General features: G+C 46.2%; 1 protein-coding gene across 1 annotated transcript; it reads left to right on the forward strand.

The window, feature by feature from the left end:
• Positions 1-6,691: 6,691 nt before the first annotated feature.
• Positions 6,692-20,030, forward strand: PRPS1 (phosphoribosyl pyrophosphate synthetase 1). The gene is made up of 7 exons (XM_086756161.1): positions 6,692-6,951; positions 9,787-9,970; positions 10,310-10,408; positions 12,838-12,962; positions 14,635-14,808; positions 15,501-15,660; positions 18,003-20,030. The coding sequence occupies exons 1-7, from the start codon at positions 6,830-6,832 to the stop codon at positions 18,093-18,095; spliced, it is 957 nt and encodes a 318-aa protein (XP_086612287.1). The 5' UTR covers positions 6,692-6,829; the 3' UTR covers positions 18,096-20,030.
• Positions 20,031-21,358: the final 1,328 nt, after the last annotated feature.

The following is a 21,358-nucleotide window of genomic DNA, read 5'->3' on the forward strand; positions in this document are numbered from 1 at the left end:
ACAGCACAGAAATTTAAAAGCATCTTTTTTTCCCAAATCTAGTTCCCATTTCACTGTCCATCTAGTTTTATCTACCTGCAGACTGTCTTGTTCTCATTTAGCATCAGCATCTCTTCAGATTGAAGCCCCTGTCCCCCAGCAAGTTAAAGCAAAGTTCTCAAAAAAAGACAATATTGTTTTGCAGGTGTGTGTGCGCATAAAGGTAAATCAATGTTTCTCCATCCCCTTCCACCAGATCAATCTGCCTGAGCATGGCAGGTTGTGTTCATCTGCTCTTTAGCTCCCTCTCAGAGCAGCACCAGCTGTAACTGCCCTTCTCATACTGCCTTGGCCCAGAGTTTTTTGCTCTAGCATTACAGCTGGTGTAGATTTCCTCCAGGGCCTTCACGGCTCTCATGAGCATTGCTCAGCCACAATGTGCATTCATAACCATCTGATGTCATTGCACTCCCCTAATCTTCTCTAAATTATGTCCACTCCCAAGGAGTCCTCAGCAGGGCTCTATCAGTGACAGTGGATAGAAAAGGAACAGAAATTGGGCCATCGCTGGTCCCTCTAATACACATGAGAAAAGCAGAAGACCTGGCTTTCAAGGTTTGAAGTGTCGAAAGCAGAAGTTGGAAAGCTAGCAGACCTCAAGCAGTAGTCCCAAGATAGGTTTGGAAAACATTGCTTGTGTCTCTGTGGACTTTGCTGGCCATTGTCAGCTGAAGACAACAACTGGGCACCACGGTTTAAAGCACTTTGAACTCTAATCCCTGCAGCGTAGCGACTGCATTCTCCTGTTGGGATTTCCATCCTCTCCAAGGTCCTGGCAACACTACACAGGAATTGCACCAGCCCCAGATACAACAGCAGGGTGAGCTGAACAGCTGGGACCCACTGCCGCTTTCATCACGCCCAAGGGATCTCACAGTCAAATAGAAATGAGTAATGTCTAAATGTTATCCTCATTTAAAGCGCAGTGTCTGGATTCCTGTGTAAAACACCCTAACAAATTCCTCACATAGGCAGACATGGTAGAGATGGCTGGGATACCCGTGGCTTTAATTGTACATGGGAGAAGTCTGCCAGGGAAGACAGGTATCTCAGCTTATTTACATTGCCCAACCTTATTTAGTATATATGAAAACAGTCTGTATACATGATAGGAAACTTTTCCAAAGGTTTTTGTGTCAGGCTATGTAATTCCATGTCAGGGTATGACCAGATGAGGAACCTGCCCATGCCTCATCCCACTGCAGCTGCTGCGCAACCTTCCAGCCCAGCTCAGACGATGCGTCTTGCTGTCACCTGCCCCCCAGATACAGAGTGAACAGGGAGGGTGTTTCCTGCAGCTGGACTGTAATCATTAAAAAGCAAACACGCTGTATTCAACGTGGCAGAAATCCCAGTGCTGCCTCTCTGATGTTCGTTGCACATGCCAAGGGCTGGGGACAGAGATGAGAGGGTTGGGGATGTGCACTGGGTCTACACACACGGTCCAGGACACTTTATAACACTCCACAAAATCCCGCTTTTGAAAAGCACCTTGGAAATACTCCTGCAACTAATGAATATTCACCTCTTGCTAGAGCAACAGGACTCCATCCTCATACTTTTACCTGGGATCCTTAGAAAGGCACAGTAAAAATGCTGATTAGAAAGATCAGGAACACAAAAGGACCAGTCAGGATCCCTTAAAGAGCTTTTTCATCCCAAAGTCTATATTGTTTCTAGTGGAGACCTGAAAATACCATTTATTTCCCAAAGTTCCCCCCTTTTCCTGACAAATGGTGTGCTTGTTCCTGGTGGATGTGCTCTGGTTCAGCCACATCCTGAGTAACTCTGGTAGCATTCACAGTGCTCCGGGCAAGCTTCATTCCTAAATACAACCCATCGGACCCAGTGGGATACGTTTGATAAAGTGATCTTCTCTACAAAGGGAAGAATACAGGTTCTTGTAGAGTCAGTAAAAATTTGAACCAAGACAGTTCTTATTGCATCCAAGTGGCTTTGAGTAGCAGATAGAGGATTTATCCAAAAATAATTCCTGTAAAACAAATTATAGAGACAGAGAAGCAGTCAGAAAGTGAGCAGCCAGCAGCACAGCTCCCAGAAGTGAGTGGAGGTCTCTGATGTGTTCAGTGAGTCAGGGGAGGGGAGTGACATCCAGAAGGTGTCACTTCTTGGCCTCCCACCCCTCTTATGCCTTAAATTTTTCTCAGCCTCTACTCTCCTTCCAGCCTCACATGCGTTTTCGGCCTCCTTTCTTCTGGCCTCCATGGCCCCCTGACCAATCGCAGGCCAGGTGGCCAGGCAGTGACCAGTCACAGGCCTCCTCCTGCCCTATGCCCCACCTCCTGGAGGGGTCAGCGAGCAGCCACGCACGCCCCTCCTCCCTGCCCCCCACCGGGGGCCGGTGTTGAGGCGATGGGCGGGGCAGGAGGGAGGCCACCAAGGCACGCCCACCACCCCCATGTTATTGCAGGGCCAAGGTGCAGCAGGAGAGAGGATGGCGGTGCCGTGGCCATCATGCCCGCTATCAAGACCTTCAGCAGGCTTTCGCACCAGGATCTGTCTCAGAAGATTGTCAACCACTTCGGCCTGTAGCTGGTGGTCACAACAAAGATCAGCAACCAGGAGACATGGTGAGGTGGAATCAGGGCTGCACTACAGCTCCCAAGTCAGCAGCCTGCAGCAGTCCCAATGACAGTCAGACCCAGGAAATAGATTTAAGGACCTCCAGTTTTGAGGGGAGCTTGGCAAAGATCAACACCCTTCGAGGCCATGCCTACAGCTTTCCCAATGGGTTTCTGCAAGTGCAGCTGGACACCAATGAGCTCCTGACTATCCTGAGGCAGTGTGTGGTGAGCCCTGACGTCCGAGACTGCAAACCCTACATCTCCCAGCTGGCTGAGTACAAGCAAGAGCTCACCCTCAAGTTCAAGGAGTTTCGGGCATCCTGCCGACGTGTGGTAGCCGTTGACAAGAGTCCTACCCACATGCTCTCTGCCATCACAAGCAGCTTCAAGGTGCTAAGCAGCCTCATGGAGACGTTTGTGAGGCTGGTGTACATTGTGCGCTCGGAGTCCCAGCGTCAAGAGCTGCTGACTCCTTTTTGGCCTCCCACCCCTTTTCAGCCTCCACTTTTTTTCCGACTTCTCCTTTTCTTTCAGCCACCAAGGCAAAGGGCAGAGCCTTATGTTATTCCTATCAAGTGCCGTTCATTAACAGAATGGTCTGGGAGGCAGTGCAGTCACAAAGCAACAGAAAGGAAAAACAACCCTCAGCCACAGGCTTTCTGCATGAAAATGTGTCCTTGATTAAGTGGCTGGTGCTAACTGAGTGGCAATTGTATGCAGGAATGTGCCAAGAGAGGGACATGGGTTACTTGTCTTGATTGACATCACCATGAAATTTGATGGTGTTTATGTGCTGCTTAAAACTTCATGGAAAATATATTCTCAGTCTATGAAACACGAAGGTATTTCTGATTAAATGCATCTCCATAGAATCAGGTAAATAAAATAAAAAGGGTTGGGTTTTTTTGCCATTCATGTGCTTTCAGGCTGAGAGAGTTGGAGCTGTTCAGCCTGGAGAAGAGAAGGCTCCGGGGAGACCTGATAGCGGCCTTCCAGTACCTCAAGGGGGCCTACAAGAAAGATGGGGAGAGGCTGTTCAGTAGGGCCTGTTGCAATAGGACAAGGAGTAATGGTTTTAAAATAGAGAGAGGTAGATTTAGATTGGATATTAGGAAAAAATTTTTTACAATGCGAGTTATAGAACACTGGAACAGGTTGCCCAGAAAGGTGGTGGATGCCCCATCCCTGGAAATGTTCAAGGCAGGTTGGATGAGGCTCTGAGCAACCTGATCTGGTTGGGGATGTCCCTGCTCCTTGCAGGGGGGTTGGACTGGATGACCTTTGAAGGTCCCTTCCAACCCTAACCATTCTATGATTCTATGATTCTATAAGTTCTCCTTAGTTGAACAAGAATTTACTTCACAATTGCCCAAACATGAGGGAACACAGCAGGCTCAGAACAAACTCAGCTCAACCTATGAGCTTGTTCTGCTACCAAAACCAACTTGTGCTTGTCCACATTGTAAACCACAGGAAAAATAAATAGAATTATTTAGGCTGGAAGTAGATAATTCAATTTATTATGTTTTGCTTTCAAAATTAAGCAAGCCAACTGGAATTAGGTGCTTTAATTCTGAATAAGGGTGTCCACACAAAAGTTGAGATACTCCAATGCACTTTCACATCCAGACTTCACTTAGGCTGTGATCATTTTCCAGAGTCCTTTGACAGACAACCTGACTCACAGGCCAATGGTTTTCAATCACACAGTATCCCTTCATCCCATTTAGGCCAAGAAGCAGACAAACATCTCCCTCTTCAAAAATGAATCTCCTTGTCCCTTCTTCAGTCAATGGCAATACAAGCTGCTAATAGACAAGCTATGGCTCAGGAACCTCATAAGTAAGCTTTTTGGCTTTGTTTAACAAAGACTTTGATGCATTAAGAGCTTCTCCTCAATCAAATCACTGAGATTATCCTGTTCTAAGAGCTTTGTTAGTAATAGTGATAAATCATTAAGGTAGATGGACTTTTGTCCTCATAATCAAAGTGTTGTCTAACCTACAAAGACGTTGTTGTAGCTGAAACACTGAAGGATAGCAGAGACCTTTCTTAGATGGCACTCGTGGCCATTTAACGCTGCTGTGAGCAGGGCAAGGCAGAAAGATGACACAGCTGGAGAGACTGTAAGCAGCCACAGCACCCAGCCCCTAGCTCTGTTTGCCTTGAGGAAAAGGTGTGATCCACCACCAGCTCTGCCAGATCTTCCCTCCCAGGGAGCAGCTTCCACTGGCTCACTGTGGCTCCTGAAAGCACACTTGGCCTCTAGCTCAGAAAGGCAAAAAAAAAAAAAAAAAGTATTTGTTTTTACAGAGGAAAGGTTGCCATTACCTAGTTTACAGGATTAAGGATCTGATTTCATGTTTTGTCAGATTTTTCACTCCTGCAAATCCCATCTCCGTGATCCCAGGAAGAAACTGATAGACATACTACTTCAAAAGTCCAACATACTACTTCAAAAGTCCTGTGTAGGGGGAACTCAGAGTTAATCAACGAGAGGCATAATTTGCGTGTTTTAATATACCTTCTGCTGCCTTCAGCCTCAGGTTCCCAGTGCCTGGTTCACAAATAAACTGGGAGGGGCCAGGGATGCTGGGGCACAGAAGACACTCATTCTGCATTCAAGAGCAGGATGGGGAAAGTGGAATTTAAACAAGTCTGAAGCCAGTGGTTGAAAACCAGAAACAATTTATTTTGGGGACTGGAAAGAAGGTATCCGTCTTCCAAATTCTTCAAACTGCAATAGGAGCAACAAACCTGTAGTCTGTGTTTTGCAGGGAAGAGAGGCCTTGAAATTATTTTTAGACTACATAGCTTTAGCAGTGAAAAATATGTACAGAGCAGCCATTGCAAACTTGCAATTATCCCAAACTATCGTTTGAAAAAAATGTTGTGAACTGTGAAAGGCCCATGAAAGAATGTCAATTAAATTGCTGGATTTTTTTAGGTGTCCTACAGATAAAAGTACAAGAGTCATTAGTAGGGAATGGTTATAGTGATGTGGGGTTTGTGCAAGAATGTGGCTGCTAGAAATTCGGGAGGTATCCACAAATCCCATCACTTGAACCACCGGGTAGCCCATGCTGCTGCCACCGCAGGGCACCGCTGTGCGTGGTGTTCCGCAGGCCGTGACCCCATGACTCAGTGTTTTGCTTGGAGGTGGCCGCAGCACAGCCCGAGCTGGAGGCAGCTGCACAGCACAGTACCGCGAGTCGCTCGCGGTGGTGCAACAGGCTGCATGCAGTGGCAGGGCAAGGCGACGGCCATGCGGCACTGCCCAAGATGCAGTGGCGTGACCCCCGTGCGGCGGTAGGCAGGGTGCAGCAGCCCCGGCCGGGCGATGCCTGCACTGCGACACGGCAGCACGGCAGCCGGACCAGCTGACGGCCGCACAGCCGGCACGCAGCGGGGGTACTGCGTGACACCGCGGTGCTGCGGCCCGGCGAGGTGATGGCCCTGTCAGCCCGCGGCGGCGGCGGCGGAGGAGGCAGCGGGCGCAGGGACACCGGCGTGCTGAGGTAACCCTCGCCCCGCCGCCGCGGGGCTCCTCACCCGCCGGGGTCGGAGGCCGGAGGGGGACGCGGGCGCAATGCCTCGCGGCGCAAGCGGGACTATTTTCTATCCCCCACCATGCCTCTGCCCAGGGCCTCCACTAAGGGACGGGAGCCATCGTGGCCGCCGGGGGAGGGGGTATCCGACTGCCAATCACGCGACCAATGAACCCGGTGTCTCCTCCGGCCCTCTCCGGTTCCAGGCCTCTCCAGCTCCGGCCGCGGCCTTCCTGACCAATCGCAGGCCAGGCAGCTAGACATAGACCAATCGCAGGCCTCCTTCTGCCCTATGCCTCACCCCCTGGAGAGGTCAGCGGGCAGTTCCGCACGCCCCCCTTCCTGCCCCCCATCAGGGGCCGCTGTTGAGGTGGTGGGCGGGGCAGGAGAGAGGCGGCCGCGCCATTTCGAGCCATTGCAGGGGCGGGGAAGGGTCCCGCCCCTGTCCACCACAGAGCCAATGGGAAGCGCGGGGGGGCGTGTCGGGGGCGAGGAGTCTATAAATGGCCCACGCGGCTGGCGGGAAAGGGTAAGATGGCGGAGTAGGTGGGAGGTGGTGTGGCTTGTGTTCAGCGTGCCGCGTCCCCGCGCAGGAGGCGGGTGGGTCCCCGTGCGGCAGCCAGTTGCGGGGAGGAGGACGGCGTCGCCGCCGCCATCATGCCCAACATCAAGATCTTCAGCGGGAGCTCGCACCAGGACCTATCCCAGAAGATCGCCGACCGCCTCGGCCTGGAGCTGGGCAAGGTGGTCACGAAGAAGTTCAGCAACCAGGAGACATGGTGAGGCGGGGTCGAGGCCGCACTTCACCTCCCGGCGGGCTGCGGGGCACTGCCGCGCTGTCGTTCTCACAGCCGCCGCGCAGGGACTGCTGGGATTTGTAGTGCAAATGCGGGGTGAGTGCTATGGCCGCGGCCTGACGCAGAGGCTGGCGTGGCTGGGGCTCTGCGGCCGGGCCCGGCCCCGAGTGAGCGGCTACCTGACAGGGGCCGCGCTCGGAGACCTGCGCTGAGCGCGGAGCAGTCATGCCTGGGCGCTGCTGGGCCGGAGACCTCCAGCGCATCGTACCCTTCCCCTGCGGGCAGCCGCTGCGTAGCCCCTGGGCAAGGCTGGGTCTCTCGTGGGCGTTCTTCAGCCGAGGGGCCGCCGTGCAGTGCCGCTGGCTCCGCTGGAGCAGGTCCCCGCCCGGAGCCCCTTTCTGCTGGGCAACGCATGGGGCAGCACAGTGGTCGTGCCGCCCGGCGCTAGGCCGAGTTTTACCGAGTGCTGGGTGAGAGGGGGCAGGAGCAACCGGCCCGGTAAAGCCTGACACCCCGGGAGGGTGGGCGTTTGTGTGGGGCCACGCTGGGGCTGTGGTGCTCCTGGAGAGCTGCCGGCGGCGGTGGGCCATGTGCCGGCAGGCCGCACGGCCCGGCAACGCCTCCAGCGGCCTCCGCTGAAAAGCGTGGGTGTCCGGGCGGGCTGTGGCACAGCAGGCCTGCCTGCCGACCGGCGGTTTTCGTGTTTTCACTCCGCCTTCGGGCGGGCCGTGCTTTTTGCGCGGCGAGGCAAGGGTTTGTGTGCTATGTCCTGCCTATGACAGAGGTCGGAGCGGCAGAATTCTCCAGCCGGACCTTGCTCCAGCCACCGCAAAAGCTAGGTACTTCTGGGAATGTACCTCCTGGGGTTTCGTCGGTGTTGATTAGCGTCTTCCATGCTTCGTCTAGACTGTGACGACTTGCCAGTTTTGTGCTTAGAGTATAGTTGGTGCCTTTAAACTGCTCCGAAGAGCACCAGAGTCTTAAAAGTATCAATAAAATTATTCAGGAAAGGTCAGAGGCTGACACCACCTTGCAGCCCATGATGTAGTTGCAGTCATGCAGCCTATGTTTCCCCCCGAAGCTCCTAAACCTAACATTTGTTTTCTTTTCTGTCTTTCTGCTTTATAAGTCTTGCTGCCATCCTGCTTGAAGAAGCTACAAGGAGAGGCTAAAAATTATTCACAGCTTTTAAAGCTTGATTTAGAGACATGCACTAAGCATGTATACACCACACAATATAATACAAGGAACCTTGAATGATTACTACAATCTACTCTTTTTTTTTTTTTTTTTTTTCTGGAGACACTAAAATGTTTCCAGGAAAATCCAGGATGTACTTGTGACGTAGAAATTACAGTCAATACCCATGCAAGAGAAATGTAACTGAAAGCATCAAAGGTAGTACAAAGAGTTATAGAAGAGAGTGTAAGAAGAATCTGTTGGATTTTGCCATTGCACTGTTCTCATTGCTCTTTATTAACTGCTCTTATCCAGCTGGCTAGCCAGCAAGTTCTTATGTCAGCAGAAAATGTGACTAAGACCTAATAGACATCTTTTTTACCCTAATAAACTGGTAGCAGATGATTCCCAGAAAAAGTAAGATTTTTTTTTAACAAATAGTTCATTGATACTTTTGTATGATAAATGTTTTGAATCAGCTTAATATTATACTGTTAGTAAGTACAGTTGGAGATGACACTTGTATGCTAACTACTGTTAATTCAGACACTTAGTGGAAAGTTCTCATGCTGGCTGATATTCTTAATGAGAGACTGGTGTACGCTATTAGTCAGTGTGCAGTAAAGATTATAGCAGTTTGCTGATGGATACGGAGCAGTAAGACTATAAATACCTAACTAAAAAAAGGGGAGGAAGATCAGAGAATTAAATATTAAAATGAGAAATCTACCCTGAGGTGCTCTATAAATTAAGCCATTAGGAGTGAGTTGAGTGATTATCTGTCTACTTGTTCCTAGAGTTTGATGTGGCAGGAGTCTGCAGAGTGAGTGAGCATCTCCATGCAAGAGCTTTGTCCTCAGTAGACTGCCTTCTAGTTACTTCCAAATCTGTGGCAGGCTTCTCAGCTGAAATGCTGGAAGTACTTACTAGTTAATCTGTTCATATAAAAAGCTTTATGCTGCATTGTCCTGTATGAAACCTCAAACCTAAGACCACTGCTTTCTTTCCAACTCTGCTCCCGGTGCAGGTGTTTTTATACACATGCTGAAGCTGGCCGTTTGCTGGTGGCAAAAAGGACCTTTGGCTTGTATTCAGTCCCTTCATCAGCAGGAATTAGTGTGCATTACATCCATGAGGAAATTAACCCCAAAAGCCTTTCCAAAGTGAAATGCTGGAGGGCTTCTCTGTTCAAGCCAATGAATAGCTGTTATGACTCTAAATCTAATAATTGGCTGCAGCATACCTTCTGGTAGAATTTCAACTCGGTTTTCTCTGCTGACTGGTCATCATCCTTGCTTCCTTTGTACACTGCTGCTTTTAGCTGAGGTGGTTATAATTCTGATTCAGGGGGAACAAGGCCTGTTCCAGGGTGTTTACATGCTCAGGTTATGTTGAGATTGAGAGTACAGGCTGAGTGCTTTTAGCCTTCCTGACTGGACCATTGAATTTGATCAGTGAGCAATGTAAAATAGTTACTGAGCAAATAAGCAACAGTGTCCCTGCTCAGCACCCTTGATGTGAACACTGTTACCCACAGACCCTTGGGGATGCAGTCCCTTGGTTGCTCTGCAGGCATATGTACTGGCTGTGTTTTAATTTGAATTTGGATACAACTCTCCTTTCCTCATCTGTTCCCAGTGTGGAAATAGGTGAGAGTGTACGCGGGGAGGATGTCTACATTGTGCAGAGTGGCTGTGGTGAAATCAATGACAATCTGATGGAGCTCCTTATCATGATAAATGCCTGTAAGATTGCCTCAGCCAGCAGAGTCACAGCTGTCATACCCTGCTTCCCTTACGCTCGGCAGGACAAAAAGGACAAGGTAAGGAATGTGGTAAAGGTTTCTGCTGGGAAGATGAATGCACATCTTGAAAGTCCTGACTGCTGGACAAGGATTAGATGAAGTTGAATATGTAGAGGAGGAGATAAAACTTTTATTTTAATTTCTTTAAATCTCAAAGCATCAGACTGCAAATTCATGTTTTCATAAAGGTCTAGTTCTTGAAAATACACCAAGCTGTAATCACCAGTTGATGAAAAGATGCAATGTTAATGAGTACTGCTTTTAGTAACTGCTTATGAATCATTCCCTAGAAGTGGAAGACTGACATCTTGGAGTTGACCTTATCTTAAATATTGGTTTTGTTTTTTTCTGTACTAGAGTCGAGCTCCAATCTCTGCTAAACTGGTTGCAAACATGCTGTCTGTGGCAGGTGCAGATCATATAATCACCATGGACCTGCATGCATCTCAGATTCAGGTAGGAGCTAAAATCAGTGAAGTACTTACCTGCTCCAATCTGAGCTTCTTTATTACCTTGCAGGCTTTCCAGCAATCTGCTTTTTTTAGACACAGCAGTGATCAGGATTTGGGAATGTGGGACTAGAAGGGACTTGTAGAATGAGTTAGAAGAGGATGGGGAGAGGGATAACAGGTTCATCTGTAAATGAAATTACAGCTGTTCTTGATCAAACTAAGCATAATGAGTCCTGTGTAAATGAATGTTGGGCTAGTAAATGATCTGTGCAACTTTATTGCCACACAGTGACACTGTGTATTCTTAACTGGTCCTTTGAGGGATTTGAGATGTAGAATGGCTTTATGAAGAGCTTTCTGATATTTACTGAATTGTCAGGGGGAAGTGAGCAGTGCTCTGTTTGACACAGTGGCTGGTAATACTGCTGCCCTGAAATTAGCTCTTCCCCCAGGTGTACTGGTACAGCTGCTTGTGAGGATTCAGTTGACCAGGACAGTGATCTGGTAGCTTGCTGCTGACAAGATGGGCAGTCTCACTTGTATCCATTCGGTGCCACCCTTCCATATAAGTTATCTTTGAGTCTCTCCCAAGCTGCTAGTGAACTGAAAAACAGTTACGGGTTTTGCTGGCTTAGTGAACAGAGTAGTCTCACAGAGCAATTGAGATTTTTGACCAGAGCTGTGTAAGAAGTGGCAAGAGTGTATACAAGGGAGAGGAGGGACAGCAAGCTATTAAATTATCCGTCTTGTCTCTTTCTACTTTGAGCAAGTGCTCTGAGATGAAGAAACCAACTGAGTGCAACTGAGAGGAATGTGGCAGAGAGGAGAATACCTGTTGTATTGCTGCAAACACTTTGAATTCAGAAGAGTAAGGTGCCCACCACCTCGTGAAGTAGATGGGCTGGCTGTCATTTTAACAATTGTAAATGCAGCCAGTCACACTTCATTGTAATTTCCAGAATCATTTGCCCAGACAGATTGGGAAAAAAAATTATGGGAGTACAGCTGAGAAGACTTTGACAAACATCTGCCTTCAACATGAGCCGGCAATGCGCCCTTGTGGCCCAGAAGGCCAACCGCATCCTGGGCTGCATCAAGAGGAGCGTGGCCAGCAGGTCGAGGGAGGTGATTCTCCCCCTCTACTCTGCCCTGGTGAGACCCCACCTGGAGTACTGTGTCCAGTTCTGGAGCCCCCAACACAAGAAGGACATGGACCAGTTGGAGAGGGTCCAGAGGAGGGCCATGAAGATGATAAAAGGGCTGGAGCACCTCTCTTATGAGGACAGGCTGAGAGAGTTGGGGCTGTTCAGCCTGCAGAAGAGGAGGCTCCGGGGAGACCTGATAGCGGTCTTCCAGTACCTCAAGGGGGCCTACAAGAAAGATGGGGAGAGGCTGTTTAGTAGGGCCTGTTGCGATAGGACGAGAGGTAATGGTTTTAAAATAGAGGGGGGTAGATTTAGATTAGAAATTAAGAAAAAATTTTTTACAATGCGAGTTATAGAACACTGGAACAGGTTGCCCAGAGAGGCGGTGGAAGCCCCATCCCTGGAAGCGTTCAAGGCCAGGCTGGATGAGGCTCTGAGCAAACTGACCTAGTCAGGGATGTCCCTGCTCCTGGCAGGAGGGTTGGACTAGATGACCTTTGAAGGTCCCTTCCAACCCTAACCATTCTATGATTCTATGATTAAGCAGAGCCCAAGAGGGATATGCCTCTTCCCTAAAAGGCTTGGAGTTGTGATGTGTGCCATAGGGTTGACTTTTCAGCAGCAGCAATGGTGAGATTCAGTTGAGTAATTGGGTTTATGCACCTAAGCTTCCACCATCTGGCTGGTTTCAGCCTGGTGGAATGATGGCAGGAAGGATCTGTTACCCCTATACCTTGAAGCATTCCTCTATAGTAGCTGTCCCAACTCTCCTGTCTATTACTCCCTGTCCGGGGTTAACTTCTGGCTTTTAGTGACCTTTGAGGTTTACCTGGAGGAGTCTGCTGAGTCAGTGTAAAGTTGTGGAACCAGCTGCATTAGTTCAAAAACAAATATTACTCAAGTCTTTTTCATAGGTTTCCTGTAAATGCAAACAGTATAGGTAATAAGCTTTAAAGATTGACTTTGTAAACAAGCAGCTAACTGCTCTGAAAATGTGTGTTTCATGCTGTTCTTCTGTGTGCCCTTAGGACAGAACTAGTTCTGTGTTGTGGAGGTGTCAAATGTAAAATGTTACTTATACTGCTAAACTATTTCTGCCTCTGAAAACTTCTTAAGTTTCTATTCTGTGTATCCCAAAGGCTACTGCCCTTGCATTAAGGAAAGTAGAAAGGAAAGCTGAAAGCTGTGGAAAAGTGGTGGCTATATGCCTGATCATGTAGAATGCTTCTTCCAACTGTTATTGGAATGTGACCTTCAGCTACATCTGTTCCTGTCGTCTTCCTTGCAGGGTTTTTTTGATATCCCTGTTGATAACTTGTATGCTGAGCCTGCTGTACTGAAATGGATCAAAGAGAATATTGCAGAGTGGAAGAACTGCACCATTGTTTCACCAGATGCTGGTGGAGCCAAGAGGTAAGCTGTCAGGCAGCTGGCTTGAGGTACTTCTATATCTACTTGAATTCCTGAGAGTGCTTGTGACCTTATTCTTAAGACATCTTCCCTCTGCCACCCTGCCTTCTGTAAGACAGTCTGTGGCAGCTGGTGAAAAGTGGTCACATATTATTCCTAGGGAGTGTTTAGAAGAATTATTGGTCTACACAGAGAATTAAATAGCTTCTAGAATCACAGCTGCATAGGTAGGAATTGCATAATTACTACATCTCTTGGACTAAAGCAATTTTTTGTAGAAGGGTAATTATGCAGGTCGAAGGAGGGAATTACTTAGCTCATACTCCTGTGCCAAAACAAGGTTACTGCTGCCAGACTGTTTTCTTTGCAGTATTAAACTTAAGTCTACTGGGGCATTTTCTTACTTTATTACTCTTGATTTTAACATCTAGCTGGGACTTAAACCTGCTGCTACTCTTCCTCTTCCCTGAGAGCAAGGAAGATAGATGGTTCCTTTCTTTTCTTATGTTAATAGCACATTTTTACTTTGATAGTCTGACAATATCCTATCTTTCTGCAGATAAACGTCCCAGTTTGTGGGCAGTTCAGAATGTTCTCAGGTGCTTATTAGGAGAAACTAGGCTGTTCCCTGATGCTTCTGGACTGTCACACAAATGTTGTTGCATGCTGACCTGATTAACATACTTTAGAGGGTTTTAAGTTATCTTTTACAAACAACCAAGAGATACTACCTCTGTAGGTTACTTTATATCTTCCTGTAGCTTTGTTGTGGCCCATGTATTGGACAAGACCTTTGGTATATTCAGCTACTTCTGTACCTTGTTGCATAATGCAGTATATGAAATATCTAGTCAGCCAGCTATAATGTGACTCCTGAAAAAACTTCTTCAAAAGACACTTACACGGAAATGTATCGATTTTGGCTGGTGCAATATTTTATGGAGATATTGCAGAACTAAATAGTAAACAGTTTAGTTTAACAATCTTGTGTAGGACTCCCAGGGTAATGAGTATGATCTACTGAGCCTAGGAGTTTACTAATCTCAAGTGTAGAATTTCTTATGGGAGTGTGTATTTGTTCCTTCTTACTCTTAATGCTTTTAAACTCTACTATTTGTCAGTATCAATATATTAAGTTTAGGTCCCTCTAGTAAGGTTGTTCTGTGGTCATGTTAACCAAATAAATGTGAGATGGTGGACTTACATGTCTTGGATGTGTACTCCTGCCACTGTCCTTGTGCCAGCACTTGCATGGATGACAACTGAATGCTTATATGACTGCATGTCAGTCCTGGTCATAGCACAACTTAAGCCTTTCCAGTGTAGTGTTATAAAGATGACAACTTCCCAAGCATTCTGATAGCTTCAGGTTTGTCAAACTTGCTAGTTATGGTTTGTTTTGAGCTTTAAATGCAAATTAATTTACGGTGATCAGGATGCAAGACTGTTTTATCTTGATCTAGTTGCTGTCATTGGGAGAGATTAGATCAGAGATTGCACTTTAACTGCTTGAAGGGAAACTAAGATGGCAGAGAGTCTTCTACACATTGGTTGGGAGCATAAGATGTAGTGACAGCTTCTCTTACTGCAATGGCAGTTTGTGCTTAATAGTTTTAAGACACTTGATTGAAGCTGTTGTGTGGAGTTAAGTGTTTGGAAACTATTCTTTCTTCAGAGTGACCTCCATTGCAGATCGATTGAATGTAGACTTCGCCCTTATTCACAAGGAGCGCAAGAAAGCCAATGAAGTGGACCGTATGGTGCTGGTGGGTGATGTGAAAGACAGAGTGGCCATTCTGGTAGATGATATGGCAGACACATGTGGTACCATCTGTCATGCTGCAGACAAGTGAGTAGGGCTGACTGATTCTTTCCTAAATCAGAAACCTGTTGTTAGTGAATGCTATGTAATGACCTAGCCAGATTATTTGCGTGTCAGGCTTCACAAAGTAACACACAGTTTCTTGATTATTTATCTCATGCCATACAAAATAAGTAAAAAGCTTAAAGTTCTCACAATGGCAATAGCTAGGACACCATAGTGTCTTTTCTATTTGAAAAATGCTTGTGTTGAAAGTATGTCTTCCACTAGACCATCACTGACTATGCTAAGTAGAACAAAGTGCTGTCTGGTCCATCAACTTAAGGGCATACATCTGAATTTCTATTAGAAGTAAGCTTTTCAGAGTTTGATATCTTTCAGGCCTTCTACACTAGAAATGCCAGCATATGCAACAGTCAGTACTGCATATCTGTTACTTTATGTTGGCAAAAATCATGGAAGGCAATTTGTATCATCTAGTCCAAATGTCCCAGGGCCAATAACAGTATTTTTTTAATGTATACTTTGCCTGTGGTGGATTTCATGGTACTTGTTAAACTGTTTTCTTCCCCCAAATCAATAATGGGCTGGAGGGGGAAATCGAAGGTAGTCTATCCCCTAAGCATATGGTGGTGTCTCCTTTCATGCTTATGTGCCCTGCACTGTCAGTTTAATACTTTCTAAGAATTTCTCATCATTCTCCTTTCCCCGCCTTGTAGGCTTGTGTCAGCTGGAGCCACCAAAGTTTATGCCATCTTAACTCATGGGATCTTTTCTGGGCCAGCAATTTCTCGGATCAACAATGCCTGTTTTGAGGCAGTTGTAGTCACAAACACAATACCCCAGGAGGACAAGATGAAGCAGTGCCCTAAAATCCAGGTAAGCATCTACATTCTCTTCTGTCACTCCTAGGGGGCAGTAGCTCTTGTCCTCCTGTCGGTGGGAAAACCACAGAATACTGTCTACTGCTTACAGCAGTTTCATTGGTACTGGAATCAGTGGCAGTGTTGGCTAGTTCTCTTGTTCCTATTGCTGTGAGATAACAGACCTGTTAAACTGATCAAATGCAGCTTCTAATCCAGCTCATCTTAAACAGTTCATTTATGTATTTTTATTTTAGGGCTTGTTTTACCGGTTGTTTTAAGACAAGAGGTAATGGCTTTAAACTGAAAGAGGGTAGGTTTAGATTAGACATAAGGGAAAAATTTGCTGTGAGGGAGGTGAGGCACTGGAACAGGTTGCCCAGAGGAGCTGTGGACACCCCATCCTGAAGTTTAAGGCCTGGTTGGATGGGACTTTGAGTGACCTGATCTAGTGTAAGGTGTCCCTGCCTGTGGCAGAAGGGGTGGAACTAGATGATCTTGAAGGTTCCTTCCAACTCAAACCATTCTATGATTCTACCTAGATCAGATCACTGATCTAATGGGGCCATGATGTAAGCAAGCAGCTGTTTCTGTACACTTTGTAGGAGTGACATGCTGATTACATGTCATACTGAAGCAGAAGTAGACAAGAACTTCTGAACTTGGTAATGCCAGCTTCAGTTGTGTATCTATCACCTAATGTCTAGCACTTTAAGCAGAATGTCCCTTCCTTTTGTGAAGCAAAGTAGGCCTAGTCTGGAGAAGGTGATTGCTTCATGTCTGGTCTTAACAGCAGTGCGGGTGAGCTGGAGAGGGGACAGTCCTGTCCCACAGATGGCTTCCTGGTTTGACTAAGAGCAGTTGACACAGCTCCACGGTACAATGTTCAGATACTTGCCAAAGATAAACAAAAACACTTTGCCATCCATATGAAAGCTAAAAGCTGGTCTCTTGAAGTTCGGTCTGTCTTGGGTTTTCCATTTAGGAAAAAGTACTGTGGCATTTTGTTTCCCAAGCTGAGGCCGACTTTCCTGTAAGGAAAAAAAAAAATTGGCTGTTCAACTTGAGCTAGGCAGAACATGAGGATTTCCTGTGTTTATGGACAACTGGAAGTTGCAGCTTGACCTGATCATGCAGGCATAATAGCTCCATCAGAAGCTTCAGGTACTGCTCTAGCATACAAAGAGCCAAGGACATCCTAAATACTAGCTGTACAGCACAGATATGTAAGACACATGCATTTGGAGAAGTTTTGGAAAGTGAATGGCACTGTGAAGACTCAGCTATAGTACTGTGTTGTAAGTGTAGCAAGTTCCTCAGTACTAGGGTTCTGGTGAAAAGGAAGCTTAACTGGATGAAGCTGCAATGAATTTTAAGCTGCTTTTGGAAGTATGTTTTAAACTGATTGCAAACTACTATTAGGTTGCAATTTTTTTCAGCACTAACTTCTGTATGATATTCCTGCAACGGAGAACATCTAAAAGATGTCTGATGCTTCAACTTCTTTCCAAGCTCCATACTGCAGTTAATATAGGCAAAATGCTAAACTGGTAATCAGTATGTAAATAGCTGTAGCCAAAGATTGCAGTGGAGTCGTTTTTCAGACTCTCACTTAAAACCTCACTCTTTTACAATAACATCTGATGTTCAATGTTGGGAAATTAATTGGGAATTAAGAGTTTGTCCTAAGTGTCACGCTCTGTCTGCTCTGCAGCTCTTAAGTTCTTTCTTCCTTAGGAGGCAAACTATCTGGAAGAAAGCAGGTGTTAAATAAGGATTCCACCTAGTTTCCTTAATGCACCATGAATGCAGTGCTTCTTACTGAGACTACATCTATCAAAATGCTTTAGCAGCTGGAGTTTTATTGAGACTCTGTTTTCCCCTGCTAACTGGGTTACCCTCCCAGGTGGAGCCAGCACAGTGACTGGAGCTGAGCTGCAGCACAGCAGCTTCCTCTTTCTTAGACCGCTGGCAGTGGTGGTAAAGCCTCATGACTCAAGGGAAGCGATCTGTTCTTGATTTAGACTCCACTAACTTCTCTACAACCTACACAAAGTTAATAACGTAGTCCTAGGGTAAACAGACTGAGCTTATGGATTCTCAGCAAAGAAAGGTGACAGTAGACTGTAATCCTCACAAAAATTAACAGTGAAATAATTCTTGTAGTGCTATACGTAGAATGGCTTCAGAATTATATGTAACTAAATCCCAATCCTTTGTAAAAATCATTTGTCTGTATCTGGCATGTTATACATTTGGGTGATGAGTTACTCTTTAACTTCTTCCTAACTTAACAGCTCTTCTTCCAGGCTTGATATCTTTTCTCAGTGATAGTGATGCATTTTTCTTCCCCTCCAGGTGATTGACATCTCAATGATCCTTGCAGAGGCTATCAGGAGGACTCATAATGGAGAATCTGTCTCCTACCTATTCAGCCATGTCCCTTTATAACAACAGATGCCAGCTGCTGCTTGTATGGCTTCTTTTAAAACCAAAAGTTGTTCAGCTTGTTGTAAAGTTCAGTAGAAGACTCTGCTTGTTCCAGTGCAGTTCTCCACAGCTGCTCCTGCTTAAGTAAGGCTTACTGGCTCTGATCCCAACACTGGGAGGCTGGGAGGGGAAGCTCATCTCTGTAACACTCCCAATTCCACCAGCTCCCTGTGCATTGGGGCTCATCAGTAGTATTGACTCAATTCTGCAGATCTGTGGAGGGCAGGACTGACACATGGCTATTGCCAGAATTACGGCGGGGGGGGGGGGGGTGTCTGTGGGCAGGGTTAGATGATCTGGCATGTGCATCCTAAGTTGTTTGGGAAATAGTGCTCTCTAGGACATGTTGATCTGGATCTACAGCAAGGGCCTGAGAGACTGCTGGCTGTCTTACCACTGACAGAAGCCCTTGAAGAGCGATGGGGAAGGCTTGTATCTTGGCCAAGCCTGACCCTAGGTTAAGCCCTGGGGGATGCCTGGGAGGTGGTTCTGCAACAGCTTCCTCCCATGAAAGGAGATCAGTAAAGCTTGCAAACTTGAATTCATCGTAGTTATTGATTAAAATTAAATGCCCTTAGCATTCTACACAGCAAAGTGAAGGTGAGAGCGTAGTCTGTGCAGTACTGCCTTGCTGTGTTAACTTAGTGGTGAAGGTGCATCCTGGACAAGCATTTTTCTCCCTCTTATGTTGAGGACTCAAGGTGGTTGTGTGCTTTTGTTTCTAGTGTAGGTTAAAACCTGTTCCTCCATTTCACAGCTTACTATTAGCCTTTATAGCAATTGGAAGACTATTGTCATGCTGCACCTTGACTTGCTGTGCAAATCCTTGATCCTTTTTCTTTTTATCAGTACACTAGTAAACTGAGCCTCTTTATCCCATAGTATCTTGATTGTTGCATCTGGCAAGTGCCTGCTCAGATGCTGGAGTGATCTAATATGCAACAGCTTTGTGTCCACCTGTATTAGCCTCTCATTGCCTGCAGTCCTGTTGTGCTGTAAGTTACTGACACATTCTGGTTTCTTGTCCTGGCCACTGTCTGCCTTGCCTTGAAAGTGTTGCTCCTTGCAAAAGATCCTTAAACCAAGGAGCATAGGAGCCTGCAGGAGTACAAAACCTGAAGAAGCCCTTGGAGTGGGTCTGATGCTGCTAATGAGTGCTTACAGCAATGGGTTGAAGAGGCTGATGATACATAGTACTGGGAAAACTGTAGGTCTAACACCAACCTGACAGGCAACAAAGTGCCTGAAAGAAAAATACCAAAATTAGAGCTAGCTGAGGCTCCCTGATGTAGTAAGTATCATCCGAAACTTGAAAACCTAGTAACTGTGCCAGACAATCGTAAGGTAAACTGTTAAGTCTCTCCTGGACTCTTACTGTTTTATGCTCTGGTTTTTATAAGCACTCCTCTTTTATTTTTTTTTTGAGCTGGAGGAAGGGGAAAAGGGAAAAGAACAAACTTAAAATTACTTGCTAGAGTACCTGGCATGGCTTTGAGAGGCTAGGGGCTGGGGTGTAAATGGAAATAACTTATAAACTTGGTTAAGATCTAGGGAGGTACTTCTTTAGTTGTGCCTTTTACTGAAGACTTCTCTCCCTTCTAAGAACTCCTGTTCTGTGGCAATCTTAACACTTCTATTACAGTGTAGATTTTTTTTCTTTTTGTATAAGAATTGGTGTTTGCCTGGAAATTGTATCTTTTGCTTCTTTGCTTTGCATCCTGCACTGAGCTCTACTGAGAGTCTGATTCCTGCCTCCTGTATTGGAGCCCTCATGCTGCACTGCCATTGACCTGAGAGCCAAGAGCCAGGACATCAGAGCAGTGGTGTGAGGATTTTCAGCAGCATTTGTGTTTAAACTTAAGACCTGATGAAGGAATTAAACTTTTATTTAAAAACCATGGCCTCTGCCTATAATGCTTCTAAAAACTGTACAAAGGTGATTTGCATCTTCTGAGTTGGATCACTTGTAAGGTAGATCATGGAGTAACGTTATTTGAAAGGAACTTTGGAAGATTACCTGGTTTAACTCTTGCAGCAGTGCTGAATGATGTTCAGCTTGACTGTGCTCACATTGTGTGGAGGAAAGTTTGTGACCAAGCTACTTCTCTTAGTGGGTAGTGGCTATTGTCTGTGTCTGATTTCCTAGATTTAATTGTTAGAAGTGGTAGTGCAGTTTCTCTTGTACTGCTCAGTTATATATCTTGGCAGATCTTTTCACATAATGCTTACATGTGAGGAAACCTTGAATAGTTTAGCAAGTACGAATAAAGAATTGCTAAGTATCTTGCACAAAGCTAATGATCAGAGGCAGCAGGGTTATGTCCTGAGAAGCATTTGTTTTAACGAAACTGTGATAATTTCTCATTGCTTATTGCAGACTGGGAAAGTATAAATGAAGTGAGAAGGATGAGATGGCAAGTTTAGAGAAAAGTCTTTAGCCTTATGATAGACTTCCAGGCCTAGATTGAACATTGCTTCAGTTCTGTGTTGAAGATGTCCCTGCTCCTTGCAGGGGGGTTCGACTAGATGACCTTTAAAGGTCCCTTCCAACCCAAACTGTTCTATGAAACATGACCAAGGTCTCAGGTAGACTTTTGCTGAGGATCACTACTGTCATTCAGCTGTTAAAATATATTTCAGTACTGGGCAATGAATAAGTGAACTGTATATTTTTCCTCAAGTAGCAGAAGAAAGTCTGTCCTTGAGGCTGACTTCAGCTTCCTTACAGCAGAAGTGGAATGTGAGTTTTACAGCCAACAACTTGTACAAAGGTGATCATTGCTATTGGTGTGTATGTACTGTTTTTGTAGTTACTTTAATAAAACCTGGGGGTTGGAGTGGGAGAGGGCACAGACTTAAAATGCTGTATGACAGCACTGTAGAAAATCCTAAGCAAGTAATTTGCTGTGCTTTTGTTGGAGAGCTGGAAGAGCAGGACGAGAGAGCTCCAGCAGCTTACTGTGCCACAGCTGGAGTGTGGCTGCAGGTGTGCAGATGCTGACACTGGTGCCAGTAGCTGTCTCCTGTCTGTCTGCTGCCTGCTGTAAAAGCAGCAGCAGAAGGGAACACATCTATCTCAAGTCCTGCATCTTAGCCCAGCTCACCTACCTTGGTAGCTGAAGCTAATGCACAGGCTCTATCTGCCTTAAGCCACTGTGAAAGCTGGGCTTACCATTTGTGCCTTGCAGGCAGCAGGACTTGTCCACTGTTTGGAGCAAGATGAG

Source organism: Chlamydotis macqueenii, chromosome 11 (genome assembly GCF_036417535.1).
Source record: "Chlamydotis macqueenii isolate bChlMac1 chromosome 11, bChlMac1.mat, whole genome shotgun sequence".
NCBI classification, from domain to species: domain Eukaryota; kingdom Metazoa; phylum Chordata; class Aves; order Otidiformes; family Otididae; genus Chlamydotis; species Chlamydotis macqueenii.

Excerpts from the sequence above, each read along its gene's own strand:
- PRPS1 (XM_086756161.1), top strand. The coding sequence starts at position 6,830 with ATGCCCAACATCAAGATCTTCAGCGGGAGCTCGCACCAGGACCTATCC. Across the intron at positions 10,409-12,837 it reads TGCATGCATCTCAGATTCAG|GGTTTTTTTGATATCCCTGT; the intron begins GTAGGAGCTAAA and ends TCTTCCTTGCAG. Across the intron at positions 12,963-14,634 it reads GATGCTGGTGGAGCCAAGAG|AGTGACCTCCATTGCAGATC; the intron begins GTAAGCTGTCAG and ends TTCTTTCTTCAG.